Source organism: Patiria miniata, unplaced genomic scaffold (assembly GCF_015706575.1).
Source record: "Patiria miniata isolate m_02_andy unplaced genomic scaffold, ASM1570657v1 HiC_scaffold_1, whole genome shotgun sequence".
NCBI classification, from domain to species: Eukaryota; Metazoa; Echinodermata; class Asteroidea; order Valvatida; family Asterinidae; genus Patiria; species Patiria miniata.
In genome coordinates this window covers 33769950-33787212 of record NW_024037047.1, presented here as the reverse complement: position 1 = coordinate 33787212, position 17263 = coordinate 33769950, and the positions used below count along the sequence as shown (strand labels likewise).

General features: G+C 42.1%; 1 protein-coding gene across 1 annotated transcript in view; it reads right to left on the bottom strand.

Moving 5' to 3' along the window:
* Positions 1-17263, bottom strand: part of LOC119733107 — a 201807-nt gene that overhangs the window by 57145 nt on the left and 127399 nt on the right. Inside the window, 15 exon segments of the mRNA XM_038206687.1 lie at positions 14-238; positions 730-798; positions 801-888; positions 1793-1971; positions 2404-2524; positions 4039-4285; positions 4813-4993; positions 7101-7338; positions 7863-7990; positions 11278-11444; positions 12478-12658; positions 13731-13901; positions 14869-14963; positions 15437-15732; positions 16881-17089. Coding sequence (XP_038062615.1) covers positions 14-238; positions 730-798; positions 801-888; positions 1793-1971; positions 2404-2524; positions 4039-4285; positions 4813-4993; positions 7101-7338; positions 7863-7990; positions 11278-11444; positions 12478-12658; positions 13731-13901; positions 14869-14963; positions 15437-15732; positions 16881-17089 — 2595 coding nt within the window.

Genomic DNA, 17263 nt, shown 5'->3' with positions numbered 1-17263 from the left:
TTTAACAACCAACCTGTTTGATCTTCCTCCACCACTCTGATTGGTGAGGAGCAAATGACGTCACTGAATGCTCCTGCACCATTCTGACTCTTGACACAAACATAGTAGACGGGCTGACAATCCACAGTGACTGCCTCATCACTGCATGTTGATGGGTCAGTAAGTTGGAGATTCAGGTCTGATAGAACACAGCTTCTCTTAGAACCCAGGGAGGTAAACTGTCGGATGTCTTCAGAATCTAGAACAAAAATATCATTTATCAAGATATCAGACAACCATCCTCATATTTTCCAAACACAAGTCCTCCAGTCACAAGCTATTCTTCTGAGCTATGACAAAAGGCATCTGTTTGAAGTATCACTTACCCTTATTGTGATCCGTTGACAAGGTTTAAAAAATAAGGTTTGGGTTCATTAATCCATAACTAGAAAAGTACATAAAAGTAAATAAAGTAAAATATCTTGAAAAGCACTAAATGCAGAATTTCTTCCAAAAAACTAGGGGGCCCTTTTGGGTGTCCTTCTTTTTGGCTCGTCCTGTATGATCATTCATCATATCAATCACAAGAAAAATATGAATGTGAACAACATGTCAGGCGCATTTGATCTTGTTTAACACAAAATTAACTATCTCAAATAGATACACTTAAAACAGTGTTTTAAGCCAATCAGCCGATATATCTAGCTTGTTATACACAAAGCTAGCTGTACACCAACAAGTAATACTGACTTGGAGCAGTTCCCACAGCCACCCAGTAGCTCTTGATGCCACTCTCTCCATCTATGGCCAGCCAGGAGGCTGGATAGTGCTGAGACTGTTCTGATACAAATATCCATTGATGACTTCTTCCACTTCTCCATCCAGATTGCCTCCACGGACATATCTCATCTTTAATCAAAATCAAATGGATCAAAATTGTTCACAAACTACAAAGACACATTAGTATGTAAGACTTTTGTCAAGTACAATGAAAATGATAATCATCACTTCCAAATGGTTGTCTCTTGTGTCCAGATTAATAACAAGGTTTCCCTCTCATGACAACTATTCATTGTGAGCTGTAAGCTCGTCACGTAGGCAACCAAAAGCTAATTAAAGTCATAATCTGCACAAGTCAGTTAGCTCTGACAGAACTCCCAATAGCAATGTGCATTAGTTTTTACACCAATATTCCAACATGTGAACGGCAAAAGTCAATGCGTCCAACATGTGTCCAGTGTCCTGACAATGTCCTGATGATGCAACTTTCTCTTACTTCTATCAATAATTAAATAAATACAGTGTTCAAACTTGAAATTGGTTCCCCTTAAGATAATGGCCGATCCAGTTTTGTTGTAAATAATGAGAGTATTATTTGTTAAAAGAAACTTTTCTCTGAACCCAACACCTCCAGATACTCCCACTAATAACGTGGAGTGTCGTGGCCCCACGGTCGTGGTCTGGAGCATTGAATTCATGGTCTGCGAGTAATTCTGCAGGTTGTGGATTTGAGTTCAGCCTGGGGTTATGGTGCGAGTGTCCTTGGGCAAGGCACTTTGTCACTCATTGCTTCTCCCAACCCAGGAGTAAATGGGTACCTGTGAGGGCAGAGATGGCTATTGTGGTTGATTTTAGCTGGTTTGCGCCAAAGTGGCAACATTGAGCTGTATACTCCCCAGGGAGTTGAGATGGTATTTGGAATGTTTCGCTGGCCCAATGAGCAAGGTAATAATGATGTAGCGCCTTGAGCACCAATAATGGTGGATGCGTGCGCTTTATAAATACCCATTATTAATATCTTAACTCTACTCACCAAAGGAGGGCTAGGATCCACCTTGATACCACTGGTTTCATGAGAAGCAACTAGTTTGGCCTGGTTCCTGGCCTTGACTCGCGTCACGTACAGGGCCCCTGGTTGCAGTGTCAGCCCAGCTTGTACATGGGATCGAGCCGTGATGTCAGTAATCAATTCAAAACTATTTGGATTTTTGTCTGAAAAACATAACAAGAAAAATAGGGAAAATACCATACCGTGTCACACCACGGATCCTCTACACAAAAATAAACGACTAATCTGAGCTTGTGTACAAAATGCATGGAATGGATTACATGCGTAATATGCCGCGTCCGTGCATAGAAAAACGAATAGAACATGTAGAACAATGTGTGCGCACACGCCCTACAGCTAGCTGGCACCCTACAAATTTGACTGTGCAGTCGTGCGTGCATGCGCGTCTTGCATATGCGCACGAACGACGCCCGAGTGCCGTATCACGCATGTAACCAGAATTTGGGGAAGTCGTTTATCCTTGTGTAGAGGATCCGTAATTACACCCACTCATCTTGCTGTAAAAACCAAAAAGGAGTAGTAGCTAATATTTAATACTGCAATGTTTTCATTGGATCTCAGAAAGCAGGACTTACCCATCGGGAAGATCTTGTGTTTGTTTCCTTCTTTCATCTCATAGATTGCCAACTCAAAGGACTCGATGCCAGACTCATCATCAAAGTAGTCCCAATGCACAGCAAGATGGTCAGAATGCGACTAAGGAGATGAAGGTAGAAAAATGACACAAATATAACATGGTTTGAGGATGGACAGTCAACATTAGCTCCCTGAGGTATTGGAAGTAGACAAACTAGGCAAAGGGAACTAGTTGTTCATCTTTCAATGCCGACGGGAGCTAATATCAGTTATCCACCCGAAATAAACCATGTTATATTTGTTTTACTATACCTCATAGGTATCCAGTTGCCAAATTTTCCTGTTGCAGTACGCGCCTCGGCATAAAATCTACGAAGAAACTTGTTCAACCCACCAGAAGAATATTGCTCAACCTCAGAAAAACTTCACTTCTTTTACAATGCAGTAATTCCAAAGACTTTCAACTGCATTGTGGACAACTTATTCAGTCCACCATATTATTCAGTTCAGCATCACTGAGCTTAGGAAAACGCTGATTAACATTTAACAAACGCTGATTGCATTATATAATGTGCATTAAATGAAGGTTTCTACTTCAGTAATTGACCATCATCGCTGTATGTACTCACTAACAAAATGTAGAGCCATTTGGTACAGGAAAGAAGCCTTAACTTGCAATTATGATTATGCAACTCACCTGCAAGTCAGTATCTTGACCAATCATCAGCCAATCGTCAAGGGTTTGGGTGTCAGCTCCATTAAGATCTCATTTACCACATAATTTAATTTTAAACCTAATCTAAATGATGATAGTCAGCATCTTTCACCACCTCCATCCCGTCTCCCAGAATTTGCAGCATTGGAGGAGTCAGGTCTACCAAGAACCCATTCATTTGAGTATCAATGTGATTCACACCTGGATCTACAAGGTCATGTTGACTCACCTGGAAGTCAGCATCTTGACCCACCACCGGCCAATCTCCTAGTGTTCTCAGCATTGCAGGAGCCAGGTCTACCAAGAACCCATTCATTTGAATATCAATGTGATTCATACCTGGATCTACAAGGTCATGTTGAGTTACCTAGATGTCAGCATCTTGACCTACCACCAACCCATCTCCTAGTGTTCTCAGCATTAGAGAAGTCAGGTTTTCCAAGAACCCATTCAGTTGAGTATCAATGTGATTCACACCTGGATCTACAAGGTCAAGTTGACTCATCTGGAAGTCAGCATCTTGACCCACCACCAGCCCATCTCCTAGAGTTCTCAGTATTGGAGAACTCTGGTCTACCAAGAACCCATTCGTTTGACTATCAATGTGATTCACACCTGGACCTACAAGGTCAAGTTGACTCACATGGAAGTCAGTATCTTGACCCACTACCAGCCCATCTCCAAGAGTTCTTAACTTTGGAGGAGTCAGGTCTACTAAGAACCCATTCATTTGAGTATCAATATGATTCACACCTGGCTCTACATGGTCATGTTGAGTTACCTAGAAGTCAGCATCTTGACCCACCACCAGCCCATCTCCTAGTGTTTTCAGCATTGGGGAAGTCAGTTCTTCCAAGAACCCATTCATTTGAGTATCAATGTGATTCACACCTGGACCTACATGGTCATGTTGACTCACCTGGAAGTCGGCATCTTGACCCACTACCAGCCCATCTCCAAGAGTTCTTAACATTGGAGGAGTCAGGTCTACCAAGAACCCATTTGTCGGAGTATCGATGTGATTCAGTGCCTGGTTGATGGTGCGTAGGTTGACATAGACCTGGTCCTTGTGATGGAGATGGAAGTGATGCCACTCAATGGAGGATGTCTCAATGCCCACTGCCTCCGTCTCATGGATGACTTCAAAGTCATTTGTGTGATTGGCACTACACAATGTGAATAAAATAAAATTATCAAAATGACAAATCCCTCATTAACCACCCAAAAACTCAATACCGTGGTGCTTACATAGTGCTTTATACCAAAGTCTCAAAGCGTTTCATAATTACCCCTGTTGAACCAGTCACGAGACCATTTTTCTAAAGCAAATTGCATTCAGCCCAATCCGGTCTTTACCTTCACAGTTACCCATTTATACTCCTTGGTGGAGTGAGGCAATTGTAGTAAAGTGTCTTGCCCGAGAACACAAGCAACATGCATGTTCCCCATCAGGGTTGGAACACATGTACCATGGCACACGAGTCAGACACCCTAACCATCAGACCACAGCACTCCAATCAGTTATATCGCAACTACCTTCTGCTAGATGTGTATCTACACATCTATCGCATGGGTAGCCAAATAAATTCAAACATTTCCCTCCAAAAATAATAACTTTTTCATTCAGTATCAAAGAACAGCAACTTTCTGTAACATCAACTGAAAGTCCAAATCCTTTCAAGCTAATCTTCACCTGTCATCATGCTTGCGATAAACAGTAACCTGGTAGTCTTCGATACCAGACTCAGGATCAGAGAATCCTTGCCACTGAGCCTCCACTGTGGCTGGGCTTGAGGAGAAGTCTAGATCTGTAGGTCCTGGCAGCAGGCCGTCATAGACACTGCCTTTTATCGGTGGAGTCAGATCCACAGTCACTGAGGAGATAGAAGATACCAATATATCAATATATGATCCAGATCGCAATAATTGAGGAGACGTCCAAATCTGCAGGTCCTGGCAGTAAGCCATCGTAGACACTATTTTGTATCGGTGGTGGAGTCAGATCCACAGTCACTGAGAGGATGAAAAGAGACATCACTTTATGACCCATATGACTGATTATATTAATATTGTGATGAGTCATCAACTAGGCCTATACGTTTTATACATTAACTCTTTCAGTGCCAAACTCGTACATGTACGAGGTATATTTGTTAGTCCAAAAGCGTCAACCTCGAACATGTACGAGGTAATGTCCGTGCTTAAAATCACCAAACCTCGTACATGTACAAGGAGAGTAACATGTTATCAAAAGGGGGCGCTCTCGCTCTTTCTAATGGTACCAATTATATGCATGTACGACCTGTATTTATTTTTATATTCGAGTTCTTGTGAGAGGGCGTCACACTGAGTTTCGATTTGTTGACAAAATGGCGGCGCCCATAAACCGAGCTCGCATGTTATCTAGAGAGAAAATCAGTGTATTTTTTCGCCGATTTGGACAGGGTAAGGGATTACTTTTTTGATTCAGAATAATCCATGGATATTTCAGAACTGGATGGTGAGTCAGAAGACGAACATTGGGATACCGATACAAATGATAATGATAGTGCTAAAAGTGACAATCATGGCAATATTTATGATAATGAACAGAGTTTGTATGAGGAGGGGTATCAGACGCGACACACGTATATTCTGCAAAAGTGCGGAATTCCCCTGTGTTCAGGAGAGTGTTTCAGGGTTTATTACTAGGTGCATGACTAATATTGACTTTTGAAGGTAACAAGAATATACCAGAGAGCAAGATACAACAAGTTTGGTGATTACAACTTATTTACTTTTTTTTTTATAGAATTTTGAATAATTAACAAAAAAGCTCGAAGTTGGGCGCTTTAGGGTTAAACTTTTGAAATGTCGCGGGCACTGAAAGAGTTAATATGAACTGTATGGTGACATTTTTTAGTGCTAAGTCACGCATGCTGGAATATCGGAATCCAATTGGCCAGCACTGTTAGTGGGCGTGGCTTAAAAGCCCAAAGCCAACGGTCAGCCACCCAAAGCCACCAGTCAGCCACCCAAAGCCAACGGTCAGCTACCCAAAGCCAACGGTCAGCTACCCAAAGCCAACGGTCAGCCACCCAAAGCCAACGGTCAGCTACCCAAAGCCAACGGTCAGCCACCCAAAGCCACCAGTCAGCCACCCAAAGCCAACGGTCAGCTACCCAAAGCCAACGGTCAGCTACCCAAAGCCAACGGTCAGCCACCCAAAGCCAACGGTGTATCAGCCACCCAAGCCAGCAGTCAGCCACCCAAAGCCACCGGTCAGCCACCGGTTAGCCAACCAAAGCCACCAGTCAGCCACCCTAATCCACCGATCAGCTACCCAAAGCCACCGGTCAGTTACCCAAAGCCACTGGTCAGCTACCCTAATCCACCCCTCAGCTACCCTAATCCACCCCTCAGCCACCCTTACCCACAGGTTAATCCACCCAATCCACAGGTTAACCCACCCAATCCACGGGTTAATCCACCCAATCCACAGGTTAATCCACCAAATCCACAGGGTCATCCACCCTATCCACAGGTTAATCCACAGGTTAATCCACCCAATCCAAAGGTTAATCCACCCAATCCACAGGTTAATCCACCCAATCCACAGGGTAATCCACCCAATCCACAGGTTAATCCACCCAATCCACATGGTCATCCACCCAATCTCATGATGATTATGATAACTGTGATTATGAACATAATGATGTCAAAACCATATTACAGACACGTCCTTATATCAGCAGATTAAGATTGGCAGTACACTGAAAAGGTAAATGATAAAAACACACATGAGAGTGGCAATTTTGATGACGGTAATAGTGATGATTGGTGGTGATGAAAATAAACTAACGGCTATAATGACAAAGATGTTGATGGTAATTTGACAGTAATGGTGATGGTATAGTGATGACAATGATTATTAAATGACGATGACAACAATTACAATTGTGACAATGGTCACAGTGACAATGTATTGACAATGACAATCACCTCCATCTGACGAAGCCGACACGTTGAGTTTATCATTTCCTCCATGGAAGGCTGTAAGTGTCGAGTAGTACGTCTCCCCATGCTGTAGGGTCACATAGCCAGAGCAGGCACTGTGCTCTCGACGAGACACTTTGACAAAGTCTACCACGTTTCTCAGGCCAGGCTGGGTGCCTACCACCCACAGGTAGGAGAAGATTCCAGACTCAGGGTCATACCAATTGTGCCAATTGGCACAAATCTGAGCAACAAAGCAGGGAAATATCATGAAAATTAGACATAATCCACTAATCAAGTAAAACTTAGAATTCTTTTATAGCAGATACAGTACGTAATATTGAAATCACTTTTATTTTGTCCGGACTCATGTTCAAATCAATCACTCTCTAATTACACACTCCCTATGGTATTAGTCTGTGTCCTTTAACTATGAGTGGATATGTGCACTCCATATCTGTACATTAGTATCATCACGGATCCTCTACACAAGGATAAACGACTTCCCCAAATTTCTGGTAAGATGCGTGATACAGCACTTGGGCGTCATGCATGGGCATATGCAAGAAGAGCACGCCGGCACGACTGCACAGTCAAATTTGTAGGGTGCCAGCTAGCTATCGAGCGCATGCGCATTGTTCTACATGTCCCATGCATTGTTCTATGCGCGGACGCGGCATATCACACATATGTAGACAATCCTACAGATGAGTCGTTTATCCTTGTGTAGAGGATCCGCAGTATCATTCACTCAGTCAGTCCATTTACCTCATTTCTGTCTTTGGTAAACACAAGATCTTTACCAGCGTAGGGTCCATCAAACAAGTCTCCAGCAATTGGTGGAGTGTCGTCTACGAGAATTGGCTCATCAGCATGGTCTATGGTGCGCAGGTCAACTAAAGAAGACAAAGGCATGTATTAATATAAACAAATATTTTATAACCCGATTTCTTTTTACAAATGCACAACAATTCCGTGGAGAGGCGTTAAACTACGCCCTTTAAGTTGGTCATGTAGACTGTGTATGTATTATGAAGCACAATGCTGGACTTACATGTGTACTAAACAATTTGCATTTCTACCGGTACAAGGAGCAAAACAAACTTTAGTCCCATAACACAGGTTGCACATTGATTTTTATCAAAACACTAGCAGACTAACTCCTTATTCGTTTGCATAGAATACCTTTCGGCAACCTCGTTCCCGTGGGTACGAGATCTTGCTGCGCCATGTTGTTTCCCATCATGCCTTGCGCGATCTCAACCCCTGGAATTGTGTAATTTAAATGTGTCAAAATATGGCACATTATACAATGTAATTGGGCTGCAGTTTATCCGTTTTATGCGCCGACACCATCTTTAAAATGTTGAAAGTTGTGTTTTTGAAGAATCAATGCTTTCAAACGTAAGGTTTCGACAATGCGTTATTTAGCAAAGATTTGTACTAAAAGGTACCGGTATGTACCCCTTTTTTCCCTTTACAACCGCAGATACAGGTTTTTTTTAACGAAAAACGAGGCTGCCATAATCCACATCGTACAGGCATCGCGCAGTTTTGAATATTCGTACGTGTCTGACGTGCAAAGCACGCGGAGTGCATTGTGGGCGCGCCCAGCGTGCAATCTTCGAAATGCCCACGAGACAGTACGCTCTGAATAGACAGTCAGCATCCTTTACGTGTACATCACGGCCGGGGGTTAGTGAAGGAACGCGCACGCGCCCATGGAGTTGAGGCTGACCTTTTGGACACGTCCTGGGCACAGACATTTTGAACAAATGTGCATGCTCGTAGAATATACTGAAATTAGATGGAAGGGAATGCTCTTAATGCAACATGAGTATACAACAATGCTGCTAAAGCAGGGCTCGAATTTCACGAAAAGCACTAGACAGCAGGTCTAGTAACTGAAGAATCTTACTGGACCTGAACTATTTTTACAAGACCTGAGTCATAAATAAGAAAAAACAACATTTTGCACTATATTACAGGAATACAATACAGAACAGACGGAGCACAGATTGCAAGAAAAAGTTTACGAGTCACCCGTTTCGTGTGTGTACTTGGCTAGTTTCCCTGGAAAATTAGTCTAATTCTCTTGGGGGGGGGGGGGGGGGGCTGGTACCATATTTCAATAGGGGGCGCTTTCAAATTCGACGATTATTAACACTAGATTACAGAATGGTGTACCGTATTTTGAACAGGCGGATATTGTACCAATAAAATTTTGGGGGGGCTTTCACAGGGGGGGGGGGGGGTTCGACTTATTTTTTAGGAATTTGTATGATAATTTTTTTTTTTTGACAGAGCTGGGGGGGGGGGGCGGTTTGGACCCACAAAACCCCCCTCTGGATCCGCGCCTGTCTTGCCAGCAGGCACGGTCTTTTTCTTTGTAAAAGTCTGGGAACTAGACAGTACAACTAATTCCCATGCAGTACAGGGATTCTGCCTCTCTTCCCGCAGTGAACCTGGACGTTTAAAAGGGAAAAACGTATTGCTACCAATCTAAGTTGTGGTGGCGCGACATCGTGCGCGACATCGTGCGCGACATCGTACCAATTACGGAGCATCAACGTACATGTACTGTATGGGATGTACGTACGTTTGTCTGCAACTGGCATGGCATGACTAGCGCGTTGGCCACGCAGCTTCGTTGCGTTTCGGCACGGCACAGGGAGTTTTTTTGTCGGTAATTTTAATCAATGAACTCAAAGCACGCTATTAATCAGACCTCAACTGCTAGTATATTTGGGCATCATTTTGTTTATACAGTGCAAGAATAAAACACTAGACAGCCGGACTAGTGCAGTCATACACAGCACTAGACCGACGCTGAAATCACAAGACACTGTCCACGGTCCAGTGGATATTTTGAGCCCTGTAAAGTGGCGAACACAAGCTCAGTTTCATAAGTATGGAAAAAATGCATTGTTCATGCAGACCAAATTCAAGATATTGAGTGTATCAGCTTCATTTATGCATTGGTTTCAAATATAAACCCAGATATGCAAATAGCCATTCAAAAGCCATGTAGAAAGTTGAGCTTTTCAGCAGGCTTCATTGTGTACGGCGAGTTAGCTTTCTAGTAAGTTAATAGAGCTGGATGGGTATCCCATGCTAAGCAACCAGTGTTGCAGTCGAGTACTTTTTTCCAAGTACCGAGTACTGCCAAGTACTTACGTTGCCGAGTACGAGTACGTGTATACGTACTTCTAAGTACAAGTCTCTGAGTACAAGTACTTGTACTCTGGAGCATGAGTATGAGTAGGACTATGAGTACGAGTACTTGTATTTACGAGTACGAGTACGAGTACTTGCATTTCAGAGTATGGGTACAAGTCCTAGTACATTGTGCTTGAAGCCAAAACTTAAGTGTTATGTACTTGTGATAAAAGACGTGCCCAAAGGACGTGCACAGAGAAAACTTTGATTTTTCCGCAATCAACCATTTATAAAGTATAATATGGCCATGGTTAGCCAAGCTATAAAGGCCTATCATATATATTTTTTTATCGAGTATTGCTATTGGAGTACGAATACCTTGATAATAATGAGGGCAATTCCACGGTTACTCACGTTACATTTTTGATGTACTTTTGAGTTTCCTTGGGCTGTAATTACCTTACTGAAAAGGTTTAATAACTGTTATCCCCACGGTAAATAGAGTAGACCTAGACCTACCTAAGCACCAAAGATGACATCCAGAAAAATATGTTATGTATGATAAACAAGACGGACAAAATTGGTTACTCACGCTACATTTTTCGTAATGTGAGTAACCAATTTTTCTGCATCTTGTTTATCATACATAACACATTTTTCTGGATGTCATCTTTGGTGCTTAGGTAGGTCTAGGTCTACTGTATCTACCATGGGGATAACAGTTATTAAACCTTTTCAGTAAGGTAATTACAGCCCAAGGAAACTCAAAAGTACATCAAAAATGTAACGTGAGTAACCGTGGAATTGCCCATGAGTACAATTTTGAAATGTCAAGTTCGAGTACTTTGCTGCATGAGTACAAATACCGTCAGTCTGAGAACGAGTACTTTGACATTCGAGTACAAGTACGAGTAAGAGTACTCTAAAAACGGTACTCAAGTAGTACTCGAGTAGAAGAACCGAGTACGAGTACTTCATCTACATAGATTATGGCAGTTATTAACCTTATGAAAGTTTTTCTTACCATTGTTGACTGCTCTGACTTTAACCCAGCAGGGTATGCCATTGGGTATCTTGAAGTCCATGTAGAGCTGTTCAGCCAAGATGTGAGCCTCCCAATCACGCAGTGATATATCCCTGGGTGTCCTGCCTGCTGCTAGGTGATACTCAAACAGATGCGACTCAGGATCGCTGCTCAATTTCAAACAAAGAAAGTGAAGAATGTTATTATTATGGACTCCAGCAAAAGAATCCCTTGAACACTGACAAAAGGAGAGATATGACAAACACTTGAATGCCACCGCCGTAGTAATTAGTTGTGCAACTTTGTTGTTTGTTCTTAATGTAAGAACACAACCTTAACAGGCTTTCTTTTTTTTAAACCACAGACGGATTTAAACCCACAACCTCTTGCATAGTGCAGAATACCTACATGTACACCCAGTGTTGAATTGTTATTAAGAAATTTAACTTTGGGATGGCGTGAATGAACACATTTTCAATTTAGCGACAACTTTCAACAAGTACCAACTTAGTACACCCACGGCAGGTAACGCGTTAACGCAAGTAACGCATTAACACGGGTTACGGCACCTCGAGAGTAAAGAAACCGAAAACCGTGCACGCGCACAACCAACAGTCTTGGTCATAAACACAAAAAAAATGAAATGTACGATTCGTGGGATCTTACTCTTTTACTCTTTATTTGTACCGTGTTTTGAAACTCGTCACTCGGTGTACATGAAATCACAACCATCACGACAAACCGTACAACTGAGCAGAATTTTGCAATGCAATGGGGGGGGGGATTTAATATGCAAATTAGACGCATGCACATCCATGTCATCATACTGGCTATTTCAAAGAACGTCACTTGCAAAGCTGTGATACACGCGTGGCATGGAAACAGTATAATACACCCAGATAGAATGGGCCGAGTAAAATGTCCATCAACCAACCCACCCACAAAATACCCACCCACCCAACCACCCACCGACAAAGCTGCCGGGGGAAAAATAAGAAATGGTCTTCTAAAGATAAACAGCCCAAGGTGTCCGAATTTAAATTCACCAGTTCTTCTCTGTACCATACATAACTACATGTCAAAAAATAGAGATACACATTCATAGTACTACTGCAAATTCCTAACTGATTGATTCACCACTTGATTCACCACCGGACTAACCTTCAAGTTTTGTTCAAAGTTGGAAACAAAAATACTCACGTTGCGTTAACCTTCAATCCAATTCTACCAATGGACGAGTCATAGGTGATGTCATTGATGCTGTAAATGATGGGCGGAGTATTGTCAATAATCAGAGGGGTGCTGTGACACACAGTGAGTGCCATTGGACCGCCAAACTCTACCTTGTTGAGAGCACGTACACTGATGTAATATGCACCATCTGTTGAGCAAGATAATTTGCACAACTCACTATTTGACCCATGCTGTGGAAATGAGTCTGAAGTTTTAAACTTGATTGGGGAGCATACAATAGGACTTCCTTTGGTATGTATTGGGCTGTAGTCAGACATTAGTTTGTGAGACATTAATATAGCTGACTATTAACAATTGTTACAAGTGATTTTCTTGCACTTTCAATATCAAAATACTGCTTGCTTCAACGAAAAGCTTCATTTTTAACTCCCAAGAACCAAAATCTGGGGAGCATATGAAATATCTCTTAAAAATAAGTTTGTTTCAAATAACAAAAGTGTATCACTGTGATTCAGTGATTGCAGTGTTGTTCAGTGTGATGTGTCATGGCCTAGGGGTTAAGAGCACAGCACCGGACTCATGCTCTGGTGTTTCAGAGGCAGCAGAATGTGGGTTCGAGCCCAGGTCTGGACACTTGTGCCCTTAAGCAAGACACTTAACCATTATTGCATCGTCCTTCGGATGGGACGTAAAGCCGTGGGCCCCGTGTGTTGTGTAATGCAATGCAATGCACGTGAATGAACCAAGTAAAACTTATCGCTAAGAGAAAGGATTTGCCCGGGTGTTTCTGGCCTCCTGTTAAAACTCCCCCGTGGAGTGTTTAGGAGAAGAACCAACCAAGTACCAAGCAGATTGACATTGACAACGAGACCCTGATGATGGGTCCATTCTGACTGATCAAACAGATGAGCATGGAGATCAATAAAGAACACTCAATGAAACCCCTTGAGGAGATAGTTTGACTATACCACTCAAAGTGGTCAATAGTTGCATTATATCATGGTCAATTAAACAATGCATAATACTGTGACCATTGATGAAGATTTACCTGGCAGATTGACATTGACAACCAGACCCTGGTGAGTCCACTCGGACTCATCAAACAAATGAGCATGGGCATGATGAGGATCAACATAGAACACGCAATGGAACCCCTTGGGGAGATAGTTTCACTATACCACTCAAAGTGGTCAATAGTTGTATTCCATCATGTTCCACTAAAACAATGCATAATACTGTGACCATTGATGAAGATTTACCTGGCAGATTGACATTGACAACCAAACCCTGGTGGGTCCACTCGGACTCATCAAACAGATGAGCATGAGGATCAATATGCATGCTGACATCATCATCACAGACAGCGTTACCAATGGACCAGGTGTAGCCATGGATACCAGTCTCATTGTCATGGATACCTTCCCAGTTGGCTGTAAAGAAACGCAAATGTTACATAGGAAGATGTCAGTCGAGCCAAGGTTGAGCTGTGGTTCAGCTACATGTCGTAACCAGGATAGTACAGTGATTTGGTGGCACTGTGAACATGTAGGGACAAATTTCTTGGTTGTGCCAACAATGAGGCAAGAATCAATGCTAACTAAGGCAGAAAATTCCAGCCTAACTTTTTTGAGTTTTGCAATTGACTGAAAAGCAGTAAATTTCAAACTAAAACCCAATCCGAAACAGATGTTTGTTTCAGGCGTCACGCGAGGGTCATGATGGGCTGCGGTTTAGCGTTCGATTAGCCCAGCTGTCGTGGCTAACCTGTCTGCCTTTACCCGAGTTGATCTAGGTGAGCTACTCGAACGCAACCATTGCTTACAAGGTAAGCGCAGAGTTTCTTGGCCAGCATCTAAGAAATTTATTGTGATACATGTAGCGTTCTGTGATTTGTAGGGCCATGAAATAGAGCTTATGGTCGTACCAAGAAAGCACATATGCTGTTGCAGAATGGTATTGCATAATGGTAAATATAATATGGACACTTGATCCTGATAATAATTTTAAAAACTGTAATATTAGTGATGTAAAAACTATTCACCAGGTTAAGCTAAGACAAAATATGGAGTGTCATTGCCGAGTGGTTAAGAGCACCGGACTCAAGCTCTGGTGTTTCTGATCAGCAGAGTGTGGGTTCGAGTCCCGGTCTCGACACTTGTGTCCTTAAGCAAGACACTTAACCACTATTGCTTCGTCCTTCGGATGGGACGTAAAGCCGTAGGTCCTGTGTGTTGTGTAACATACGTTAAAGAACCCAGTAACATTTATTGTAAGAGAAGGCCTTTGCCCCGGTGTTTCTGGCGGTATGTTTATCTTCAACCATATGAAGGCTGCACTTGCAAAGAAGAATAATATTAAGTTCGCCCCTTTTTGCTATGAGGCACCATCCATCCTTACCTGCCATGAAAGTATTGCTTCTTGTATACAGCATGTCAACAAGTTCCTCATGACCATTAAACACAGTCATAGAACCAGGACCATCAGTGATATAGCTGTAATTACGTCACAAGATGATGAAGAACGGAGTAAATGTCACAAAACACAACTACGGTACATTCATGATCAGACTCGCCTTCTTTGACGAGACAGACTGCACTGCCCAGATACAAGGTACAACTGAACATTCACATTTTGGAAGCGTTATCAACCTGTCACTATATTATTATTAGTGAAGAATTTGAATGATTTTTCATGAAGTGAAGTACCTTTAACAAGTCATAGCACAGTGGCACACAGAACAGGATTAGTTAATACTCAAAACTAAGACTATTTTAAAAGTTTCAGGTAATTATGAATGTTTCAAATTTCATTTCTGGTATGCACCTTTGTCATACACAAAAGCACTTTACTCTTTTATATACGATTTAAGCCTTTGTCAGTAACTGAATTTATGTTACTGTTATACAGCATAACTTTGTCAACAGCGACATTTTTTACTCTAAGCGTCACTTGAAGCAGTACCTACCGATGGTTATCCAGTGGTGTGTCTTCAATGCATCGTCTCTCCCATTCCTCTGGTGTGAACTCCACACACGCTTCACGCACCACCTCATCCCTGGTCCCATTCACGATCAGCCCTGGTTCTGGTGTAGTGAAGTCCGCTATGATGCCGACAGAGGAAATGATGTTCTCGTACCCCACGTAGTTCAGGAGCTCTATGTTGAAGTAGTAGAGGTTGTTGTGGACGAGTTGGAGTGATTCATGATTGAACTCTACAGCATGGCCAACACCAAGCCGCTCATAATGGGTGAAGAGTCCGGACTGAAAAGAAGGAGAATTGTCAATGATAACATCAATATGACAGAATACATATCCTCAACAAGAGAGGGATGTGGTTGATTTTCCTTGTTCTTCTACCTTTTTAATCCGTGGTTAGAGTCCTGCCCGTGCTTCACAAGGGACTGAAATGAACTGAATGTGTAGTAAAACTGAGCCTGGGCCAACATGTGGATTGGGTTTTCAGTCCCTACCTGATTCCGTGGGTTTTCCCCAGAATATTCTTCTGGGGTTCTTCCTCCCACCTCTAAAACTGTAATTTCTTCTATTGTATTGTATTGTATTGTTTTATTTCCATTTGTCACGAATTAATATAATGCAAATGCAACAGATTATTTACTACAACAATAACTTAACTTACTAGAATAATAATACATGTACAACACTTTGATCAATTTAACATAAGTGGTGACAGATGGGGGAACCAGGAAAAAAGCCTAAGCTTATACAGAGCCTGGTCCCGTTAGTGAATAACTTATGAAATAAACAACAATTATAGATATAATTTAAAACAGTGGTCAATAAATTCTCATCGTCTTCTCTCTACAGCCTTCTCCAGGCTTGCGAGCTTACAGTGCCTAGGGTGCTCTTGAGAAATCCTTGGTTTCATTACCAGAAATATAATAATAATAGCAATCCAGTCGAACTCTAACACCGGGGTTTGTTGGAATCTGTTGGAGTAATGTACTAGTAAAGTGATGTTACTTTACATGGGGTTCAAAGGCATACCACCAATAATCATAGTTCAACTATTATTGTGCACAGTTTACCATATGGTCTTGGAATTTGCAGGATTGAGGAAGGTTCCTAGTAAATCACTCCAGGGGGTTAGGGTTAAGCAATATTTGGTTGAAGCTAAACTGCCTGTGGGATCCATGTTTCATTACAAGAAAAAGGGTAACAATAAACTCATCACAGTCAGCCTATCGGATTGTATGGAAACAAAACAAGAAGCAATTAGAAAAAGGAAACTGATACAAAATAAAAAGAACCAAACTTGCCAAAATATATGAAAAGCCACGATGATTTTAACACAATAATACTTGTGCTACTCATTGGTCCATTATGTGTTCAACAGACTGAATTACTACACACAGGCAGGTACAAATGACTGTGGGACACTTTATTTTTACCTCATGAACTTCGACCCCATGACCCTCAATCTCCTCCAGCAGTTCACAGGTGAAGTCCCCATAGTCGTAGTTGATACTCAGACATTGGGTTTCTGGTAGTGCCAGGCAGTCCCGTGCACAGAAGTTGGGATTGCGATGGATGATGGTTGACGTTGGCTTGGAGATGAGGCGGCCTTTCTTGGCAGCGGTGAAGTAGTGAAAGTCATTGACTGTTTCAGGTAATAAGGGTAGGCACATTTAATTTGAGAATTAAATTAGGAGGTGTCCAATGAAATTCACTTTTTAGAAACTCTTTATATAAGGAATCTGTGTTCCTGCTGGATTTGATAATAATAAGAAGCAACAGTGGCTCAAAACACTACTGTTACCATTTCCCTGCAGTT